The following is an 18449-nucleotide window of genomic DNA, read 5'->3' on the forward strand; positions in this document are numbered from 1 at the left end:
GGCTGCTGGTGTGTGGGCTCCAAAAACCACAAACGGGACCCTCGCCTGTTGCATGGGGTGCTGCTCGTTTCCATCCCCTGCGCTGGAGCCTGGCTGCTCACCTGCTGGAGGAGCTCAGGACCCTTGGGGTTGTCTGAGATCCCATCGCTTTCAGTACCCGTGGATTCCCCCAGAGCAGGACCTGTCGGGCAGGAGCTTCCCTGCTCCCACCTCCAACAGTTCTGTGAACACAAAGCAAGGTGGTGTTGCCATCTGCTGGCTCCTTGCACGAGCCTTGCTGGTTGATGGGGCTTCATTTCTGGCTCCTTCCTTGCCTCTGGGGCTCCCACCTCCCCAAAGGAGCCTGCGGTGCCCCAAGGGGCTTGCTGCTGCCCCAGCCTGTGTGGTTTGGCTGTAACGGGCTGGGATTTGGGGCAGGGGCTGTGCCCCTGGCACTGTGCTGCCATGGGGAAGGGCTGTCTGAGCTCCGAGCAGCCTTGGCACAAACAGATGTGCCTGCCTGCACGCCTGCTGCCTGCCCGGGCCTGGCCACGAGTCCCGTGGTGGTGGCACGCCGTGCTTCACCCTCCCTGCTGCTGGCATCCCAGAGACATCTCCAGCAGCCCCTTGCCAAGCTGCCTGGGGGAAAACTGGCTGTAATGGGGACAGCCTGTTCCTAAATAGGTCCTCCAGCACGGTCACCTTCCTATTTAGTGGCATTATTCAGGGGTGTGAGGGCTGCGGAGCTGGTGGAGGTGCTGGCAGCAGCGTGGGCAGGGGGTGAAGGCAGCTCCCTGGCTGTACAGGAGAACAGGGCTGATTTCCCCCATCCTGAGCTGCGTGGTGCTGGCAGATCCCTTCCCCTGAGGTCTGCTGTCAACCCTATTTTCGTGGTTAAACCACGACATCCCCTGAGGCACCAAGGAGCAGAGGGGCTTTTCCCTCTCTGTATCCACTGAGAGCTGAGCCCAGCGCCTCGCCTCCCCACCAGTCATCCCCCCCCAAAAAAAGCACAACAACCATATTCTATGCAAAAGTATTTTTATTGGGTACAAAAGCAACATTCCAGTATAGTGAAAAACATGACATCAGTGCTGATGGAGCTTGTCCGGGCTAGAACCCGACGCTTGCTGCTGGCTCCTCTGGTCCCCGTGCGGGCCATCGGGTCCGGTCCCATCACGCCTGGGTTTTGCTGGCATCCTCAGGGGCTGCTCCGGGCTGTGGGGCTGCGGGGCTGACCTGGATGGGCACGTTCCTCTCCGGGGCAGCCGGCAGGGCCAGTCGAGGGGCTTCGATGCGGAGCTGCCCCTCCTTGGACAGGGAGCAGCTCAGGGCTTCGGCGTCCACCTCCTCGGGCACGTCCCACTCGCGCTTCAGCACCTCGTACTTGTAGGAGAAGGAGCCCTTCTCGTCGACGTTCTGCGTCTCCTTCTGCCCCACCAGCACCACCTTCCTGCCCACCACCTTCACCGACAGCTCCTCGGGGGCAAAGTTCTTCACGTCCTGGCAGATGGAGAAACCCTCCCCGGAGCCCTGGGTGGCGACCGCGCTGGCGCTCGGGGCTCGCTCGGCGGCGATGGGGCCTTGGCTGCTCAGGAGCTGCTCGAAGCTGCTCATGAACTGCCGAGCTTTCTCCATCTCCTGCTGCAGCTCGCTGAAGATGGTCTCGGCGTGCGGCCAGAGGGTCTTCACCGTGCCCAGCCGGGTGGCCAGGGAGCTGGAGGCGAAGGGAGCGAGGTGCATTCGGCAAAGCATCGCTGCTGCTGGTGCTGCTTCTGCTGCTGCTGCTCTCGGGCTCTTTCCTCTTCTGGAGGCTGGGAGCGCTATGCCCCGGCTCCGCCGCCTGCAGCTTTTATTTCCCTGCCCGGGAGGAGTGGCCTCGTCCCTTGCATGGCGTCATCCCTCGGGAGAAGAGCAGAGCTCTTTCTGGCCCGTTCCAGCTCATTCTTGTTACTCATCGCAGAGGAGAGGCGCCTCTTACCTCATGGCCAGCATACCTTCGCCCTTACTGTTGCCGCGCTGCTCTCCTGGATTATAATTAGCAGCATCACCTCAGCCTCCAAACGAGATGCCTGAGCCACCCCTGCCAAAAATCTGTGGCCTTTCTGGTTCCCAGGCAGGGAATAGGGCTGGGCTCCTCTCCTCGCTGCCTCTCCCTCCCCTCACCATGGCCCATTCCCTGCGTTTTCTGCCCCCCACCCCACTCACAGGACCCCCCGCAACCCCATATCCTATGCATGGGGTGGGAGTTGCCCACCCCGGGACCCCCAGGTGACATCAAAACAAGCCACAAGACCCCCCCCCCAGGCAGGCAGGGTACACGGGCACCGTGTTGGGGGGCTGGTACGGGTGTCCCCAGCACGGGGGGGGGCTGGAAAGTGCGAGAGGTGCCTGGCAGCAGTGACGCAGGGACACGTAGCCGTAGGGGGTGGGACCGTCCCGCTTGCTGAAGCGAGCACAACATAACTCGTGCTGTAGCACGGGGCCACGGGGAGGGCTTTGTTGCCCCCCCCCCCAAGTCCCCGGGACCAGCGGTCCCGTGTGCTGCATCACGGTGGCTCTGCAGAAACCTGAGCCCCCGGCGGTGACCGCAGTGCCCTATTTGGGGCGGGTGACTCGTCCCCAGAAGCAGGCGCTGCTATTTCGGCTGCCGGCTAATCAGCCGCTCAAAAATAGGCGATGGCTCCGGGAGGGTGCGTGGGGAGAGAGAGAGCGTTCTGGAAGGGGCACACCCCTGGGGAGGCGAGGATAAAACCCACGCGTCCCAGCCCCAGCCCAGCACCGCTCCAGCCTCCGCACAGAGCTCCAGACGCAGCACAGCACCAGCAGCAGAGATGCTTTGCCGCCTGCACTTCATGCCTCCAACCTCTGGGTCCCTTTTCCCATGGCTGGGACCCATCCGCACCCTCTGGCCGCATCCAGACACCCTCTTCGCTGAGCTGGAGAGAGAAATACGGATGGAGATGGAGAGGGCTCGGCAGTTCATGAGCAGCTTCGAGCAGCTCCTGAGCAGCGGGAGCAGCCCCGGCCGCGCCAGCATCACCGCCGAGCGAGCCCCAAGCACCAGCGCTGCCCTGACCCAGGGCTCCGGGGAGGGTTTCTCCGTCTGCCAGGACGTGAAGGACTTTGCCCCCGAGCAGCTGTCGGTGAAGGTGGTGGGCAGGAAGGTGGTGCTGGTGGGGCAGAAGGAGACGCAGAGCACGGACGAGAAGGGCTCCTTCTCCTACAAGTACGAGGTGCTGAAGCGCGAGTGGGACGTGCCCGAGGAGGTGGACGCCGAAGCCCTGAGCTGCTCCCTGTCCAAGGAGGGGCAACTCCGCATTGAAGCCCCCCGGCTGGCCCTGCCGGCTGCCCCCGAGAGGAACGTGCCCATCCAGATGCCACCGGCAGTAGCACAGCAGGCGGCCGGCGCCGAAGACGGAACCGAGAGGGCCAAGGCGTGATGGGGAGCGCCACGGGGCCGGGCTGAGCCCGGCTGCTGGGGCAGCCGCCGGCCGCAGAGCGGGGCAGTGCCGGCCCAACATGGGTCGTGGGGGGGTGTCTTTGGCCAAAGCGCGTGGATTTTTTTGATATTTAATAAATATTTGTGACTTTTACACACGTGGCTTGTGAGTTGCTGAACTGCCTGACCCCTACCTCGCTGTGCTCCCCACTTAGCAGCCGGGGGCACAGCCGTGTCCCCCCTTCCCCTTGGTGGAGGAGGACGGCTGGGGGGGCTCCGTCCCCCGTTTGGCCCCCAGCAGCCCCCCCTGCAGCCCAGGCGGCAGCACCCTTGGGTGCCCCAGCACCCTGAGGGGACGCAGCCCTGGGATTTTGGGTTTGGGGCCGTGGCACCCGAGCCATGCCCCGTGCCCCCCCCCCGCGCTATTGCTGGCACCTTCCAGGCGCCGCCGGGCTTGGCGCGAACCCTCCGGCCGCCAAGCCACGCCCCCTACTGAAATCCGCGCGTGTCTTTCCATATATGGGCAAAGGGGCGGTCCCTCTCCTGTACACCGCGGGAACGGGGCGGGGTCACACCCCATATTCGGTGTAGGGGGCGTGGCGCGACAGGTAGGCGTGGCCTCACCTGCTCTGTAGGCGAGAGGCGGGGCCTCACCCATATATGGCCAAGAAGGGCGTGTCATCGCTCCATATTAGGCGAAGTGGGCGGGGAGATGGGCGTGACCACACTCCATATTTGGCAGCGCAGCGCGGGGCGCTCACCGCGGCCCCGGGGGCACCGTCCCCAGCCCCGTGCCCGGAGCTCCCCTCGCTCGGTGCCCACCCCGGGGGCGGCCCCGCGTTACCGGGCCCGTAACCGGTAACCGGAGCCCCTCCCCCGGTGACTATGGGACCGCGCTGGGACCCGGCTCCGCTCCTCGGGGGCTGGGACACGGGGGACACGGAGCCCGCAACCCCCCCGGGTGGGGCAGCGGAGCCCCGGCGCCGCCTCCCCGGGATCCCCGGGGGGTTCCCCCGGGGGCCGCCCCCGTTCCTCTCCCGGACTACCGGTCCCGGCGTGCCCGGCGCGCAGGCGCAGTGCTGTCGGAGCGCACGCCGGGCTCGGCATGGCGGAGCCGGAGGCCGCGCAACCCGGGAGACCCCCCCCGGGTCCCGGAGCGGCGGCGGCGGCGGCACCGAGCGGGGGACCCGGGAGCGGTAGCGGCGGAGCTCCCGGTGCGGCAGCGGCGACGACGGTGTCGGGGGGGGGACCGGGTTCCAGCGATCCGGCCCGGCCCGGGCTCAGCCAGCAGCAGCGGGCGAGCCAGCGCAAGGCGCAGGTGCGCGGCTTCCCCCGCGGCAAGAAGCTGGAGAAGCTGGGGGTGTTCTCGGCGTGCAAGGTGCGAGCAGGGGTGTGGGGGGTAAAGGGGGTGAAGGGGGGGGTGAGGGGTGAGGGACACGGGTGCTGAGTCGGGGGGGAGCAGGGTGCTGGGCAGAGCGGGGGGGGTGCGGGGTTGTGCATGGGTAAAGGGTGCAGGGACGGGGTGCTGAGCTGGGCAGGGTGCTGAGCAGGAGGGGGTGTGGGGCTGTGCATGGGTTAGGGGTGTAGGAATGGGATGCTGAGCCAGGCAGGGGATGAAGGAGCAGGGTGCTGAGCAGGAGGGGGTGCTGAGCTGTGCATGGGCAGGGGGTGCAGGAACAGGATGCTGAGCAGAACAGGAGGGGGTGCAGGGTTGTGCATGGGTAAGGGGTGCAGGAACAGGGTGCTGAGCTGGGCAGGATGGAGTGTGGGGCTGTGCACGGGCAGGGGGTGCAGGAACAGGATGCTGAGCCAGGCAGGGGGTGCAGGAGCAGGGTGCCGAGCAGGATGGGGTGTGGGGCTGTGCATGGGCAGGAGGGGCAGGAATGGGATGCTGAGCAGAGCAGGAGGGGGTGCAGGGTTGTGCATGGGTAAGGGGTGCAGGAACAGGGTGCTGAGCTGGGCAGGATGGAGTGTGGGGCTGTGCACGGGCAGGGGGTGCAGGAGCAGGGTGCTGAGCAGGAAGGGATGTGGGGCTGTGCATGGATTAGGCATGTAGGAATGGGGTGCTGAGCAGAGCAGGAGGGGGTGTGGGGTTGTGCATGGGTAAAGGGTGCAGGAACGGGGTGCTGAGCTGCATGGGGGTGCAGGGGCAGGGTGGTGATCTGGACAGGAGCAGGGTGCTGAGCAGGAGGGGTGTGGGGCTGTGCATGGGTAAGGGATGCGGGAATCGGATGCTGAGCCATGCAGGGGATGAAGGAGCAGGGTGCTGAGCCATGCTGGATGGGGTGCAGAGCTGTGTATGGGCAGGGGGTGCAGGAGCAGGGTGCTGAGCTGGGTAGGAGTAGGGTGCTGAGCTGTGCATGGGCAGAGGGTGCAGGAACAGGATGCTGAGCAGAGCAGGAGGGGGTGTGGGGCTGGGCATGGGTTAGGGGTGTAGGAATGGGGTGCTGAGCTGGGCAGGATGGAGTGTGGACTGCGTATGGGTAGGGGGTGCAGGAACGGGATGCTGAGCCAGGCGGGGGGGTGCAGGAGCAGGGTGCTGAGCAGGATGGGGTGTGGGGCTGTGCATGGGCGGGGGGTGCAGGAGTAGGGTGCTGAGCCATGCAGGAGGGCGTACGGGGCTGTGCATCAATAAGGGGCGCAGGAGTAGGGTGCTGAGCCGGGCGGGGGGTGCAGGATGGGGGAGCCGAGCTGTGCAGGATCCTGGGGGTGCAGATGGGGGGGCGGTGAGGATGTTTGGGGCGGGATGGGTGCTTCGGGGTGGGAAGGGAACCTTCTCAGCCCCCAAAGGCAGCAGCCCTGGCATGGGGCAGCACGTGGGGCTGCTGCACGATGCCCTCCCCGTCCCTCATCCCAGGCCAACGATGCCTGCAAGTGCAACGGCTGGAAGAACCCCAACCCCCCCACGGCCCCCCGCATGGACCTGCAGCAACCGGTGACCAACCTGAGCGAGCCCTGCCGCAGCTGCAGCCACGCGCTGGGTAACCCCAAACCCTGCCCCTAACCCCCAGGACATCCCCGGGACCCCCCCCCGGGACCATTATGGGGGGGGGGGGGTCTCACCTCAGTGCTCTCCTCGCTGCAGCCGACCACGTGTCCCACCTGGAGAACGTCTCGGAGGAGGAGATCAACCGGCTGCTGGGCATGGTGGTGGACGTGGAGAACCTCTTCATGTCGGTGCACAAGGAGGAGGACACGGACACCAAGCAGGTCTACTTCTACCTGTTCAAGGTGCGTCGGGGGCTGGCCGGCTGCCTACCCTCTCTTCTGACCTCCTGGGACTTTTTTTTTTAAAATCTGGGGCTGTGATGTGTCCCACCAGCCCCGCATCCACCCCATAAACCCGCCTCGTTCCCCATGCGCTGCCCCGCGTTGGGTTCTCCTGGGACGGGGATTTTCAGGGTGCGTTAAACAAGTGATGAGGCCTCACGGGCTTTTTGCAGCTCCTCAGGAAGTGCATCCTGCAGATGAGCCAGCCGGTGGTCGAGGGGTCGCTGGGGAGCCCCCCTTTTGAGAAACCCAACATCGAGCAGGTGAGGCTCGCGAGCTGTGCCGGTGCCTTGTCCTCATCCCGCGCTGCTCTCGGCGGTCCCGGCGCTTGCACCCTCTGTGGTGGGCAGCACCGAGGGGCTGCTGTTCCTTTCCCCAGCCTGCCCTGTGGTTTTCAGCACCCGGCTTGGCCCCTGGTTGTGCAAACAGCGGGGCTTTTTGCTTCGTGGTGCAAACTCGGGCTCCAGCTCTCCTCTCTGACCCTAAGAGTGGGCAACTTGGAGAGGGCTGGGGTGCCTGGGGTCGGGCGCGCTGAGCAGCGGCGCGGTGATGGCCAGCGATGGCCCACCCTGCTCCTGCTTTTTCTCCCTTTTTCTCCAAATTTGCAAGTGCCTGGGAGTGGCTGCCCCAGCCCTGAGCTCTCCAGTGCTCCCTGTGGTTTGTACCCCCCCCCAGTGCCCATCCACCACCCCCTTTTCCCTCCCCCAGGGAGTCCTGAACTTCGTGCAGTACAAGTTCAGCCACCTGCCCCCCAAGGAGCGGCAGACCATGTACGAGCTCTCCAAGATGTTCCTGCTCTGCCTCAACTACTGGAAGCTGGAGACGCCGTCCCAGTTCCGGCAGCGCTCGCAGAACGACGACGTGGCCACCTACAAGGTCAACTACACGAGGTGAGGGATGGAGGCAGGCAGGGGGGACACCTCGCATCATCTGCCTCTCCCCAGCTCTCCTGGAACTGGAATCCAGATGTTGTGCTCCCAAATAACGTGGCCCATGAGCCCCGTGGGTCTCTGCTTCCCGAGGAGGGTTCGTGCAGCTGTCCCAGGAGGGATGCTGAAGCTCTCCTTTCCCCCAGGTGGCTGTGCTACTGCCACGTGCCGCAGAGCTGCGACAGCCTCCCCCGCTACGAGACCACTCACGTCTTCGGGCGCAGCCTCCTCAAGTCCATCTTCACCGTCACCCGCCGGCAGCTGCTGGAGAAGTTCCGGGTGGAGAAGGACAAGCTGGTGCCGGAGAAGCGGACGCTGATCCTCACCCACTTCCCCAAGTAGGTGCCCGAGGCGGGGGCGCCGTCGGTGAGGCTGTGCCCAGCTCCCCGGGGCTGCGGGCATCCAGCTCCTGCTCCTGCCTGATGCGTGGCTCCCCGCCAGGTTCCTGTCCATGCTGGAGGAGGAGATTTACGGCGAGAATTCGCCCATCTGGGAGGCAGATTTCACCGTGCCGGCTGCTGAGGGTGCCCAGCTGGTGTCGCGCCCAGGTACCTCAGGGAACAGCTCCCTGGGGCTCGGGGGGTGAAGGAGTGGGGTCGGGAGATGGCTGGGATGCTGCCCAGTGTGGATGAGGCGCTTCCAGTCCATCGTGGGTGTCCCATGGTGGGTGTTTGTCCCTCCTCCAGCTGCCGTCAGCACCGTGGCCGTGCCCACCACGCCGCTCTTCAGCAAGAAGCTCAGTACCAGCAGCTCTGCGGCCAGCATGGACACCGGCACGCCAGAACCCATGCCAGGTAGGGCCAGTTTAGGGAGGAGAGGGACCCTCCTCGGGGGTCCTGGGGGGGCTCCTTGATCCCGGTGGGGCTCCTTGGGGTCCCGGTGCCTGAGGTGCTGCCCCCGGTCCCCAGGGGAGAAGCGGAAGCTGCCGGAGAGCCTAACGCTGGAGGACGCCAAGAGGATCCGCGTGATGGGCGACATCCCCATGGAGCTGGTGAACGAGGTCATGCTGACCATCACCGACCCCGCTGCCATGCTGGGCCCCGAGGTACGGCGCTGGGGAGCACCGGGACGGCGCTACGGGGGGGCGCAGCCGGCACTTGGGGTGCCGTGGGTGGGCTCCGAGGTCCCCGTGCCACCCGAGCCCCTGGAAGAAGACGGAGGGGGGTCAGAGCTGCTCCCCCCCTCCTTGCCCCGCAGACCAGCCTGCTGTCGGCCAACGCGGCGCGGGACGAGACGGCGCGGCTGGAGGAGCGGCGCGGCATCATCGAGTTCCACGTCATCGGCAACTCGCTGTCGCAGAAGTCCAACAAGAAGATCCTGATGTGGCTGGTGGGCCTGCAGAACGTCTTCTCCCACCAGCTGCCCCGCATGCCCAAGGAGTACATCACCCGCCTCGTCTTTGACCCGTGGGTGGCTGGCTGGGGGGGGGTGGCGATGACACCCGTGACAATTGGGGGCTGGTTTTGGGGTCTCCCCGTCTCACCCTGGGCTTTGCAACCCCCCCCTAGGAAGCACAAGACTCTGGCTCTCATCAAGGACGGGCGAGTGATCGGGGGGATCTGCTTCCGCATGTTCCCCACCCAGGGCTTCACCGAGATCGTCTTCTGCGCCGTGACGTCCAACGAGCAAGTGAAGGTGGGCTCCGGGGGGGGCTTTGGGGGGGGCAGGATGGTGCTGTGCCAGTCCCGGGGGGTGCCAGTGCTGGGGTGGGAGTGGGTGCCCTGCAGGCGTTGCCTTTGCCATGCGTGGCGGAGGGGTCCTGGCACCCTTTGGGGAGGGGGCCTTGGGGAGTGTGTGGGGGTGCCTTGGGGGGGCCCCCCCCGTCTCACAGAGGCTCCCCCAGGGCTACGGGACGCACCTGATGAACCACCTGAAGGAGTACCACATCAAGCACAACATCCTCTACTTCCTCACCTACGCCGACGAGTACGCCATCGGCTACTTCAAGAAGCAGGTGGGCTCCTTCCCCTGCTGGGGCTCCCCCCTCGGCCTCGTTCCCCTGCCTGCGAGCCCCCTCCCACCCCCCTAATCCCCCCTCACCCCCCCAGGGCTTCTCCAAGGACATCAAGGTCCCCAAGAGCCGCTACCTGGGCTACATCAAGGACTACGAGGGGGCGACGCTGATGGAGTGCGAGCTGAACCCCCGCATCCCCTACACCGAGCTGTCCCACATCATCAAGAAGCAGAAGGAGGTGCTGCTTTTTTTGGGGGGGGGCTGCCGGGCTCTGCTGGCTCTGACCCATCCCAAACCCAAGGGGATGGGGACCCCAAGAGGGCGGTGATGGGGACCGCAAGGTGGGGCTGGATGGGAGCCATCCCTTGAATAACCCCATCATCTCCCCGTTTGGGGTCCCCAAAGGGTGGCGTCTTCCCTGGAAATGGGTTTGCTGAGCAGCAATAGGGTCACTTTGGGGATTTCTTTGGGACTTCCAGGGGCAGGGGCTGGCCCTGGGCAGGAGGAGGGCGCAGCCTTGTTCCTTGGATCTTGGGTAGGGGGGACGGGGACACCTGGAGCATCCTGCGGTGCCCGCTGATGTTTTTCCCCCCTTTCCCACTGCAGATCATCAAGAAGCTGATCGAGAGGAAGCAGGCGCAGATCCGCAAGGTGTACCCAGGGCTCACCTGCTTCAAGGAGGGCGTGCGGCAGATCCCCATCGAGAGCGTCCCCGGCATCCGTGAGTCCAGTGCTGCTGGATGGAGGGTCCTCGGGGGGGGGGGGCAGGGCCCCATCCTGACCTCAAACGGCTGAGGGCAGGGCTTTGGGGTGATGCTGAGCCTTGTTCTTCCAGGAGAAACGGGCTGGAAACCTCTGGGGAAGGAGAAAGGGTGAGTGGTGCCGCAAGCGGCGGTGCTGGGGGGGCTCCTGGTTCGTGTCCCCTGCAGCCCCAGGCTGATGGGCTCTGTGCCGATGGCTCCTGCTCTGTGCTGATGGCCCTGCTCTGTCCTGCAGCAAAGAGCTGAAGGACCCAGACCAGCTCTACAACACCCTCAAGAACCTCCTGGCCCAGATCAAGGTGGGCAGCGGGGGCGCACTGCGGCGCCCTTCACCCCATCCCCATCCCCTTGGGGAGGGGGGGGAAGGAAGGGTGTGAGCCCAGCACAGCTCCTGGCTCTGCCTGGGTTGTGGGTGGGTTATTTGGGGAGCAGGACCCCTGGGTGCTGGGGCAGGAGGGTGCTGACCCCCCCGTGGTAACCTCTGCCCCCTCCCCAGACCCACCCCAGCGCGTGGCCCTTCATGGAGCCGGTGAAGAAGTCGGAGGCGCCGGACTACTACGAAATCATCCGCTTCCCCATCGGTGGGTGCCAGGGGTCCAAGGGGGGGCTGCAGTGGTCCCAAGCCTGGGGGGGGCATGGTGGGGAGGGGGGGTTGCTGTTGGGGTGCTGGGACATCCATGGAGTGAGGTAGAAGAGAGAGGGACCCCTTGGGGGGACCCCTTGGGGACCCCTGCGTGTGTCTGGCTTGGCCACCCGAGGGGATCCCGCTGGGTGGTGGGCACGGGGCTGTGCTGGGGGGGGGGTCCTGACCCTTTCCCCCAGACCTGAAGACGATGACGGAGCGCCTGAAGAACCGCTACTACGTCACCAAGAAGCTGTTCATCGCCGACCTGCAGCGCATCATCACCAACTGCCGCGAGTACAACCCCCCCGACAGCGACTACTGCAAGTGTGCCAACACCCTGGAGAAGTTCTTCTACTTCAAGCTCAAGGAGGGGGGGCTCATCGACAAGTAGAGGGGGGTGGGCCTGGACTCCTGGGGCTGCCAGATCTCCCCCCCAGGTCCTTGCCTGCAGCTGGGGAGGGGCAGGGATGCCCTCTCCCCAAGGAGAGGAGAGAGGGAACCCCCCCCCTCTGAGCAGGGTTTGCTGCTGCTGAACAGCCTGGGGGGGTTCAGGGTGCTCCCCCTGGGGGGGTCCGGGGTTTATCCCTGTCCTGGCAGCCCCCCTACTCCTGGGGGAGTGTTGAGGGGCTGGGGGGGGTCGGAGCAGAGCTGCCTTGCTGCCTCTCCCCTGGGGCTGTGCCTTCTGCCTCCTGTGTCTCAGTGCCAGGGCAGGGCCCCCCCCTCTGCGTCCTGGTGCCAGGGCCCCCCCTCTGCATCCTGGTGCCAGGGCAGGCCCCCCCCCAATGCTTTGGGTTTCTGCAGGGACCTCGCCTCCTGCTCCTGTCCACGCACAGGCAGCGCCTGCCCCTCTTGAATGTATGGCAGGACCCCCCCCCCCAGCCCTCTGTGGGGCAGAGACCCCGCTCCTGGGCTCGGCGAGGGGGGGTCCCTGCTCCTGCTGCCTCTCCATCAGCTCTTCCCTCGGGGCAGGGGCTCTGCACCACCTCCCCCTCGCCTTCCTGGGGATGCTCGGGGGGGTCCCATCCTGGTTCCTGCTCCCCCTTGCTCTGCCCCGGCTCTGAGCCAGCTTCAGCACGGGGCTGGGGGGCTGGCTCTTGCTCGCATCCCTTCCTCGCCCCCCCTCTTTGTCCCCATTTGCCCCCTGGGAGCAGGGCTGGGGCGTAGCATTAATTTATCCCCTGCTTGGTCGCCTGCTGCCTTATTGCCCGTGGCTGTCCTTCATGGGGGGGGGGGGGTACTGGTCCCGCTCTGGGGCCTTACTGGCCTTGCTGGGGGGGGACCAGACCCTGTCCAGCCCTTCCCGTCCACCCATTCCATGTGACTTTTTTTTTATTATTATTATTTGGGTTGTTGTTGTGTTTTTTGTTTATTTTTTTTAATAAATGTACTTGTGCACACCCAGCTGCCCCCTTGTGTCTGGCCCTGCACTGGGCCCCCCCAAACCTCAGAGGAGGAGGGGGGGGGGGAGAGCTCCAGAGCCCCTGGGTGCTGTGATGGGGGGGCACTGGGATGAACTGGGGGAGCGTGGATGTGGATTTTGGGGCACGGGGGTGGGAGGTGCACGGGGGGGAAGGGGAGGGTGCAGGGGGCTGGGGGTGCACCAGGCTCAAGTGGGGGGTATGGAGGGGCTGGGGGGGCGCTGGTTTGAACTGGGGGGGTGGAGATAGATGGGTGGGGGTGCACTGGGCTGGACTGGGAGGCGTGGCTGGGCTGGGAGCCGGGAAAAGCTGCGTCTGCAGCAGCTCCTCCTGCTTTCGGTTTCTGTTCCCGACTGAGGCGGGGACGGGGATTGGGATCGGTGCGAGCTGGCAGCTTGGCACGGCACAGCTGGGTTTGGCTCGGCTCCCTTCACCCCAAACCCACTCAGCCGTGCGTCCCAGCCCGACATCGTGACCAAGAGGCATCTCCCTGGGGTTTCGTTTCCTACCGGTGTCACCCATGGAGCTGCGCGGGTACCAGCACGAAGCCGTGGCCCCAGCCCTGCGTGGCCGCAACAGCATCATCTGGCTGCCCACGGGGGCTGGCAAGACCCGTGCCGCCGTCTACGTCTGCTTGAAGCACCTGGAGAGCCGCCAGGACGGCAGGGTGGCCGTGCTGGTCAACAAGGTGGCCCCAAGGTCCCCGTTCCCCCTACCCTGGGAGGTAACGGGGTAGGAGGGTAAAGCGCCGGTGGTCCCGGCTCGGAGCTGACGGGGTCGGTGTGTGTGTAGGTGCACCTGGTGGAGCAGCACGCCAAGGAGGAGTTCCACGTCCTGCAGGGCACCTTCAGGGTGACGGCCATCAGCGGGGACAGCAGCCACAAGTGCTTCTTCAGCCAGGTGGTGAAGCGCAGCGACGTCGTCATCTGCACGGCCCAGATCCTGCACAACGCCCTGCTGAGCCGGGAGGAGGACACGCGCGTGGAGCTGACGGGTGGGCACGGGACCCCCATGGCTGGGACCCCCCTATGGCTGGGACACCCCCCTGGCTGGGACATCTCCCCCTGGCTGGGACCTCCACATTACTGGGACCCCCCCCGGCACGTCCTGCGCTGCTCACCCCGCTCTCCTCCCTTGCCCCGGTGCAGATTTCTCCCTGCTGGTGATCGACGAGTGCCACCACACGCACAAGGAGGCCGTCTACAACAAGATCATGCTGAATTACCTCCAGCGCAAGCTGGGCGGGCAGCGGGACCTGCCGCAGATCCTGGGCCTGACGGCGTCCCCCGGCACCGGGGGGAAAACGTCCTTTGAGGGGGCCGTGGAGCACATCCTGCAGGTGGGTGCTGCGCCCCCAGCCTGGGGCTCGGTGGGGTTTGGTGGGGTTCAGTGGGGTGCGTGGTGGTGGTGCTGGGTGCCAGCGAGCACCCGGCACCGTTCTGGGCTGCTGGGGCTCAGGGTTGGGTTTTGGGGCTGTCCCCTTTCAGATTTGCGCCAACCTGGACACCGAGGTGATCACGTCGGCGCAGGAGCACGCGCAGAACCTGCAGAGACAAGTGCCCCAGCCCAGGAAGCAGTACGATGTGTGCGAGGAGAGAGCATTGGTGAGGGCAGCAGGCTGAGCCCACAGCATTGCCCCCAGGCCCTGCTGAGCTGGGGGGGTCCTCCTTGGATGCTTGGGGGGCTCCTGGAGTCCCTCTTTCCACCCAACTCAGGCTGATTGAAGGAATCAGCAAACTAGTGCAGGGGATCCCATCACCATCCCAGTCCTGCCATGCAAACCACCCCAAACCCCAACCCTCCCAGCTGCACCCCCAGAGCAATGCCCCCAGCCCCCTGGGTCCTGAGCCCCTCTCCACTCCCAGGACCCCTTCGGCCAGCGGCTGAAGAAGATCATGGCACAGATCCAGCAGCACATGGGGACGACGGGGCTGCCCCAGGACTTCGGCACGCAGACCTACGAGCAGCAGGTGGTGGAGCTGGAGAAGAGAGGTGAGTATGCGGTGGCGGGGGATGCCGGGGGTGCATGGGGCTGGCGGGGGCCGGGTGTCACCACCCTGGTCCCTGTTCCCTCGCTAGCGGCTGAGAGGTTTTGCCGCAAGACGCGGGCGTGCGCGCTGCACCTGCGCAAGTACAACGACGCCTTGCTGATCAACGACACGGTGCGCATGATCGACGCCTTCCAGCACCTGCAGCAGTTCTACGCCATGGAGAGGGACATGAAGGACCCCACCGAGCACTTCCTGGCCACCACCTTTGAGGGTAAAAGAAGAAGGGCCCCGGGGGGTGCAGCAGGGTGGGCGCGGGCTGGTTTTGGGGGCATGGAGCACCCCTCACGCCCCGTTTGCCTGCGCAGAGAACAGGGCGAGCCTGCTGGCGCTCACTGGGTGCCAGCTCTACGAGAACCCTCGGCTGAGCAAGCTGGAGGAGATCCTGCGGGAGAACTTCCAGCCCCAGGGCTCTTCTCGGGGCATCGTCTTCACCAAGACCCGGCAGAGCGCCCACAGCCTGCTCAGCTGGCTGCAGGATGCGACCGCGCTGAGCGGGCAGCACATCAGGGCGGCTGTCCTCACCGGGGCCGGCTACAGCAACCAGACCAGGCACATGACGCAGGTGAGGGGATTGGGAGGTGCCCAAACCCACCGTGCTACTGCTCTGGGGCGGGAGCCTTGCTGCAGCCCTGATGATAGGAAGGTGCTGGATGGGGTCCGGCTCATTTTGGGGGTGCCGCAAGGGGCTCAGAACCCTACACGGCCCCCGCTCCAGGAGCATTTCCCCCCTTTGTCCCCGCAGAACGAGCAGCAGGACGTGATCAGGCAGTTCCGCAAAGGAGACCTCAACCTGCTCTTCTCCACCAGCGTGGCCGAGGAGGGCCTGGACATCCCCAAGTGCAACATCGTGGTGCGCTACGGGCTGATGACCAACGAGATCGCTATGGTGCAGGTAGCACCCAGGCTCCCTCCAGCCGCCCTGCCTGGTCCCTGCTGGGATACCCCAAAGCCACCCAGGGGGCACGTGGGGACCCTATTACACCCTGTACATCTGCTGGCAGCTCCCTGGGGATGGACCTGACCCCAGGCAGAGCCTTGCAGAGGTGCAGCGGCACGGGAGGAGCGTGCCGTGCCCTGTGGGACCTGCAGCACGAGCGCAAACGCTGACTGCGGTGTTTGTCCCTTCTGTTACAGGCCCGGGGCCGTGCCCGTGCCGAGAACAGCGTTTACTCTGTGCTGGCCAAAGCCAACAGCAGGGAGGTCTCCCGGGAGCAGCTCAACGAGAACCTGGTGGAGCTCATGGAGAGGGCCATCCGGGAGGTGCAGGCCATGCCCGAGCACGAGTACCGCCTGAAGGTGAGCACAGCAGAGGGACAAACAGCTCCTTCCCCTGGCTGCTGATGGGCACAGCCCTCTCTGCACCCTGCTTTTGGCTGCCTGCTCTCCCCTTGGGGCGGCACCAGCTTCTGGGAAGGGGTGGCACGAGCTGCACCGGGGCAGCGTGTGCGGGTCTGTCCCGCTGTGCGGCTCACGCTCTCCAGGACAGCGCATCCTTCCGTGACCACGTCTCCTGCTGCCTCTGCGGTCTGCCCCTGCCTGTTACCCCGTGCTGACCTCATCCTCCCCCTCGTCTCGCCTCCCCTGCCCTCTTTGCAGATCGCGGAGCTGCAGCAAAACGCCGTCATCAGCTGGCAAGTGAAAGAAGCCAAGATCAGCGAGAGGCGGCAGCTGCACGACCCGGACGACGTTTACTTCTACTGCGTCAACTGCAACGTGGCCGTGTGCTGCGGCAGCGACATCCGCACCGTGGAGGGCATGCACCACGTGAACATCAACCCCAACTTCAGGTCGGAGCCAGCGGGCAGAGGCCAGCTCTCGGCTGTCACCCACATGAGCCACCGCGCTCTCTGCGCAGGACGGGCAGGGGTGGCAGCAGCCTGGGGACGTTGCTCCGGAGAGGTCACAGGGGCTCCGTGGGGCTGCGTGACCATGCGAGCAGAAGTGCTGATGGTGTTTTGTCCCCTGGACCGTCCTCCTCAGGGTGTTTTTTTGGCCCTTTACCTTGCAGGCGCTACTACACGGTCTCGCTGGGGAAAATAAGCTTCCCGCGGACGTTCAAGGACTGGGAGCCTGGGTGCCGCGTCATGTGCAGCGGGTGCAGGCAGGTGAGCCGGGCCACAGAAATCCCCCCCTGCTCGCCCCTAGGCTGTGCCATTCGCCTCATGCATCAGCTCCTGGCCAAGGAATTGGGGCTGCCTTTCAGCACGTGCCTGTTTGTGCCACGTGTATGGGGCATGGGGGCATGGGTGCGGGTAGCGGTGCCCTGGGTCGTGCCCTGGGAGGAGGGAGCTGCCTCCAGCACCCAGCCCTGCAGCCTGGGCCGCTGCACCACACGGTGGTGACCGTCCCCTCCCTGTCCACGCAGGAGTGGGGAATGGAGATGATCTACCAGCACGTCAAGCTGCCCATCCTCTGCATCAAAAACTTTGTGGTGGAGACCCCGGCTGAGAAGAGGAGGTACAAGAAGTGGAGCAGCGTGACGTTCCCCGTCAAGGAGTTTGACTACGTGGAGTACTGCTCCAGCACCCAGGAGGACGAGTCCTTCTAGAGCCAGCTCGCCCAGGACTACTCCCAGACCACGGGGACCCTTCCTACCTCCCTCGCCATGGGGCAATCCCCCCGGGTCCAGGCAGACGGGCAGCTGCGCTTGCTCCTTTTTCCCTTTCCAGCCTGAGCTGCTGCAGCACAACCCTTCCTAGAGCTGCGGGGGGAGAAGGCTTCGCTGCACCCATCTCAGGGTATGATCCCAGGGGAGCGGCTGCAGGGTGGTGCTGAGGGACAAGGCACGGGGATGGAAAAGCTCCCGAGCCCTTGGTGCCCGCCGGCCAGCCGCTCCTGTCCCCGCAGCCGGTGCAGGACCCTGCTTAGGGACCCAGGCTTCTGCCACGGGGCTGAGATGCAGCCCAGCATTTCTCTGCTTTCTGAACTCGACCATCCCGCATTAAAAACGTGTGTTCGTGCTGGGCACGAAGGCGACGCTGTGCGTTCTCATTCATCGTGCAAACTCGCTGCATGCAGGTGGGTCGGATGCGGGTAGCCCCGGCTGGGGACTGCGTACATCTTTGCACCTCCTGCCCTCGGCAGAACTCGATGGGACGGCTCTGGGACGTTGCGGGGAGCTGGACCACAGCATCACCCAGCTGCCAGGGTCCCCACCAGCAGCCCCCCTGCTTGGGGAGCAGTTTGCGTGGGGCTGCAGCAGCCGCCCCCCTCCGAGCAGCCCCCAGCACCTCGCCTACCCCGGGGGGGAGCAGAGCAGGGCGAGCTGCGACCCCTCCGGCACGGCTCAGCCCCGCAGAAACACATCCTGGAGCCGCAGGGGCATCTCCCCTTGTGCAGAAATTAAAAAAAAAAAAGGCGGAGGGCTGAAATGGGGTACCCAGCACAAGGAGGGGGTGCCTGGCTCAATCCTGGTCCTGGCCAGGGGCTCCCGTCCCTGCTCTCCCCCCGCCGGTCGCTAGAGGGAAGCCAGAGCCCGGTGCCGGTGCTCGGCCCCTGGGGGGGGGGGGCGATGCTGGGGCTCAGGGGTCGTGGGGACACGGAGCGGGGCTGCCACGCGTGGACCTCGCCGTGCGCCTCCAGGGTCCCGAGTGGGGGGGTGGGACACGAGCAAATGGGGAGCTCCCCCCGCGCGGGGGCACAGCCCAGTTCCAGGTGGAGGTAGCCCCGGGGGGAGCACGCAAGCCAACTCCTGCTCATCAGAAAGTAGGTAATGAGGCCGTTTGAGTTATTTGCAGCTCTCCGTGGGCCGCCATGGCCTCTCCTACCTCTCCCCAAGCAAGAGCCCTCCTGCGGGGCCCCCGGATCATTTGGCGAAGCTCAAATTGCCCTGATTTGGGTTTGGAGAATGCAGGCTGGGAATTAACCCGCTGGGGGCCTGCAGCACTGGGCACGACGCCCTCCCTCCAGCCTGGATGGCTCCGGCTGTCTCCTTACCCCCTTTGCTCCCCCAAACCTCCTGCAACGCTGATCCAAACCTGCCCATCTTTAGGGGCGCACCCGACCCCGTGGGATACAGGG

General features: G+C 65.6%; 4 protein-coding genes across 4 annotated transcripts; 3 read left to right on the forward strand and 1 right to left on the reverse strand.

Annotated features, from left to right (window-relative positions):
• Positions 1–1003: 1003 nt before the first annotated feature.
• HSPB9 (heat shock protein family B (small) member 9) lies at positions 1004–2049 on the reverse strand. The gene has a single exon (XM_084496312.1). The coding sequence runs from the start codon at positions 1732–1734 to the stop codon at positions 1156–1158; it is 579 nt and encodes a 192-aa protein (XP_084352438.1). The 5' UTR covers positions 1735–2049; the 3' UTR covers positions 1004–1155.
• Positions 2050–2643: 594 nt separating this feature from the next.
• On the forward strand, positions 2644–3575 carry LOC311422839 (heat shock protein 30C-like). Its single transcript, XM_084496307.1, is given in 2 exon segments — positions 2644–2682; positions 2685–3575. Coding segments are annotated over 2 exon segments (762 nt in total). The 5' UTR covers positions 2644–2658; the 3' UTR covers positions 3423–3575.
• A 631-nt stretch (positions 3576–4206) lies between these two features.
• On the forward strand, positions 4207–12357 carry KAT2A (lysine acetyltransferase 2A). The gene is made up of 18 exons (XM_084496259.1): positions 4207–4799; positions 6279–6402; positions 6507–6652; positions 6865–6954; positions 7400–7581; positions 7767–7958; positions 8062–8168; positions 8307–8414; positions 8529–8665; positions 8818–9026; positions 9129–9255; positions 9464–9574; positions 9669–9812; positions 10181–10295; positions 10410–10446; positions 10571–10634; positions 10832–10916; positions 11158–12357. The coding sequence occupies exons 1-18, from the start codon at positions 4527–4529 to the stop codon at positions 11349–11351; spliced, it is 2445 nt and encodes an 814-aa protein (XP_084352385.1). The 5' UTR covers positions 4207–4526; the 3' UTR covers positions 11352–12357.
• A 400-nt stretch (positions 12358–12757) lies between these two features.
• On the forward strand, positions 12758–17405 carry DHX58 (DExH-box helicase 58). The gene is made up of 12 exons (XM_084496670.1): positions 12758–13066; positions 13171–13372; positions 13527–13717; positions 13866–13982; positions 14244–14370; positions 14458–14640; positions 14735–14991; positions 15172–15321; positions 15564–15725; positions 16026–16216; positions 16438–16534; positions 16795–17405. The coding sequence occupies exons 1-12, from the start codon at positions 12899–12901 to the stop codon at positions 16975–16977; spliced, it is 2028 nt and encodes a 675-aa protein (XP_084352796.1). The 5' UTR covers positions 12758–12898; the 3' UTR covers positions 16978–17405.
• Positions 17406–18449: the final 1044 nt, after the last annotated feature.

This window comes from Aythya ferina, assembly GCF_964211825.1.
Source record: "Aythya ferina genome assembly, chromosome: 23".
NCBI classification, from domain to species: domain Eukaryota; kingdom Metazoa; phylum Chordata; class Aves; order Anseriformes; family Anatidae; genus Aythya; species Aythya ferina.

Coding starts and splice junctions, on each gene's coding strand:
- HSPB9 (XM_084496312.1), bottom strand. CDS start 1,734: ATGCTTTGCCGAATGCACCTCGCTCCCTTCGCCTCCAGCTCCCTGGCC.
- KAT2A (XM_084496259.1), top strand. CDS start 4,527: ATGGCGGAGCCGGAGGCCGCGCAACCCGGGAGACCCCCCCCGGGTCCC. Junction 7,959..8,061: donor ATCCTCACCCACTTCCCCAA/GTAGGTGCCCGA, acceptor GCTCCCCGCCAG/GTTCCTGTCCATGCTGGAGG. Junction 8,169..8,306: donor CCAGCTGGTGTCGCGCCCAG/GTACCTCAGGGA, acceptor TCCCTCCTCCAG/CTGCCGTCAGCACCGTGGCC.
- DHX58 (XM_084496670.1), top strand. CDS start 12,899: ATGGAGCTGCGCGGGTACCAGCACGAAGCCGTGGCCCCAGCCCTGCGT. Junction 14,641..14,734: donor CCTGGCCACCACCTTTGAGG/GTAAAAGAAGAA, acceptor TTGCCTGCGCAG/AGAACAGGGCGAGCCTGCTG. Junction 16,535..16,794: donor TGTGCAGCGGGTGCAGGCAG/GTGAGCCGGGCC, acceptor CTGTCCACGCAG/GAGTGGGGAATGGAGATGAT.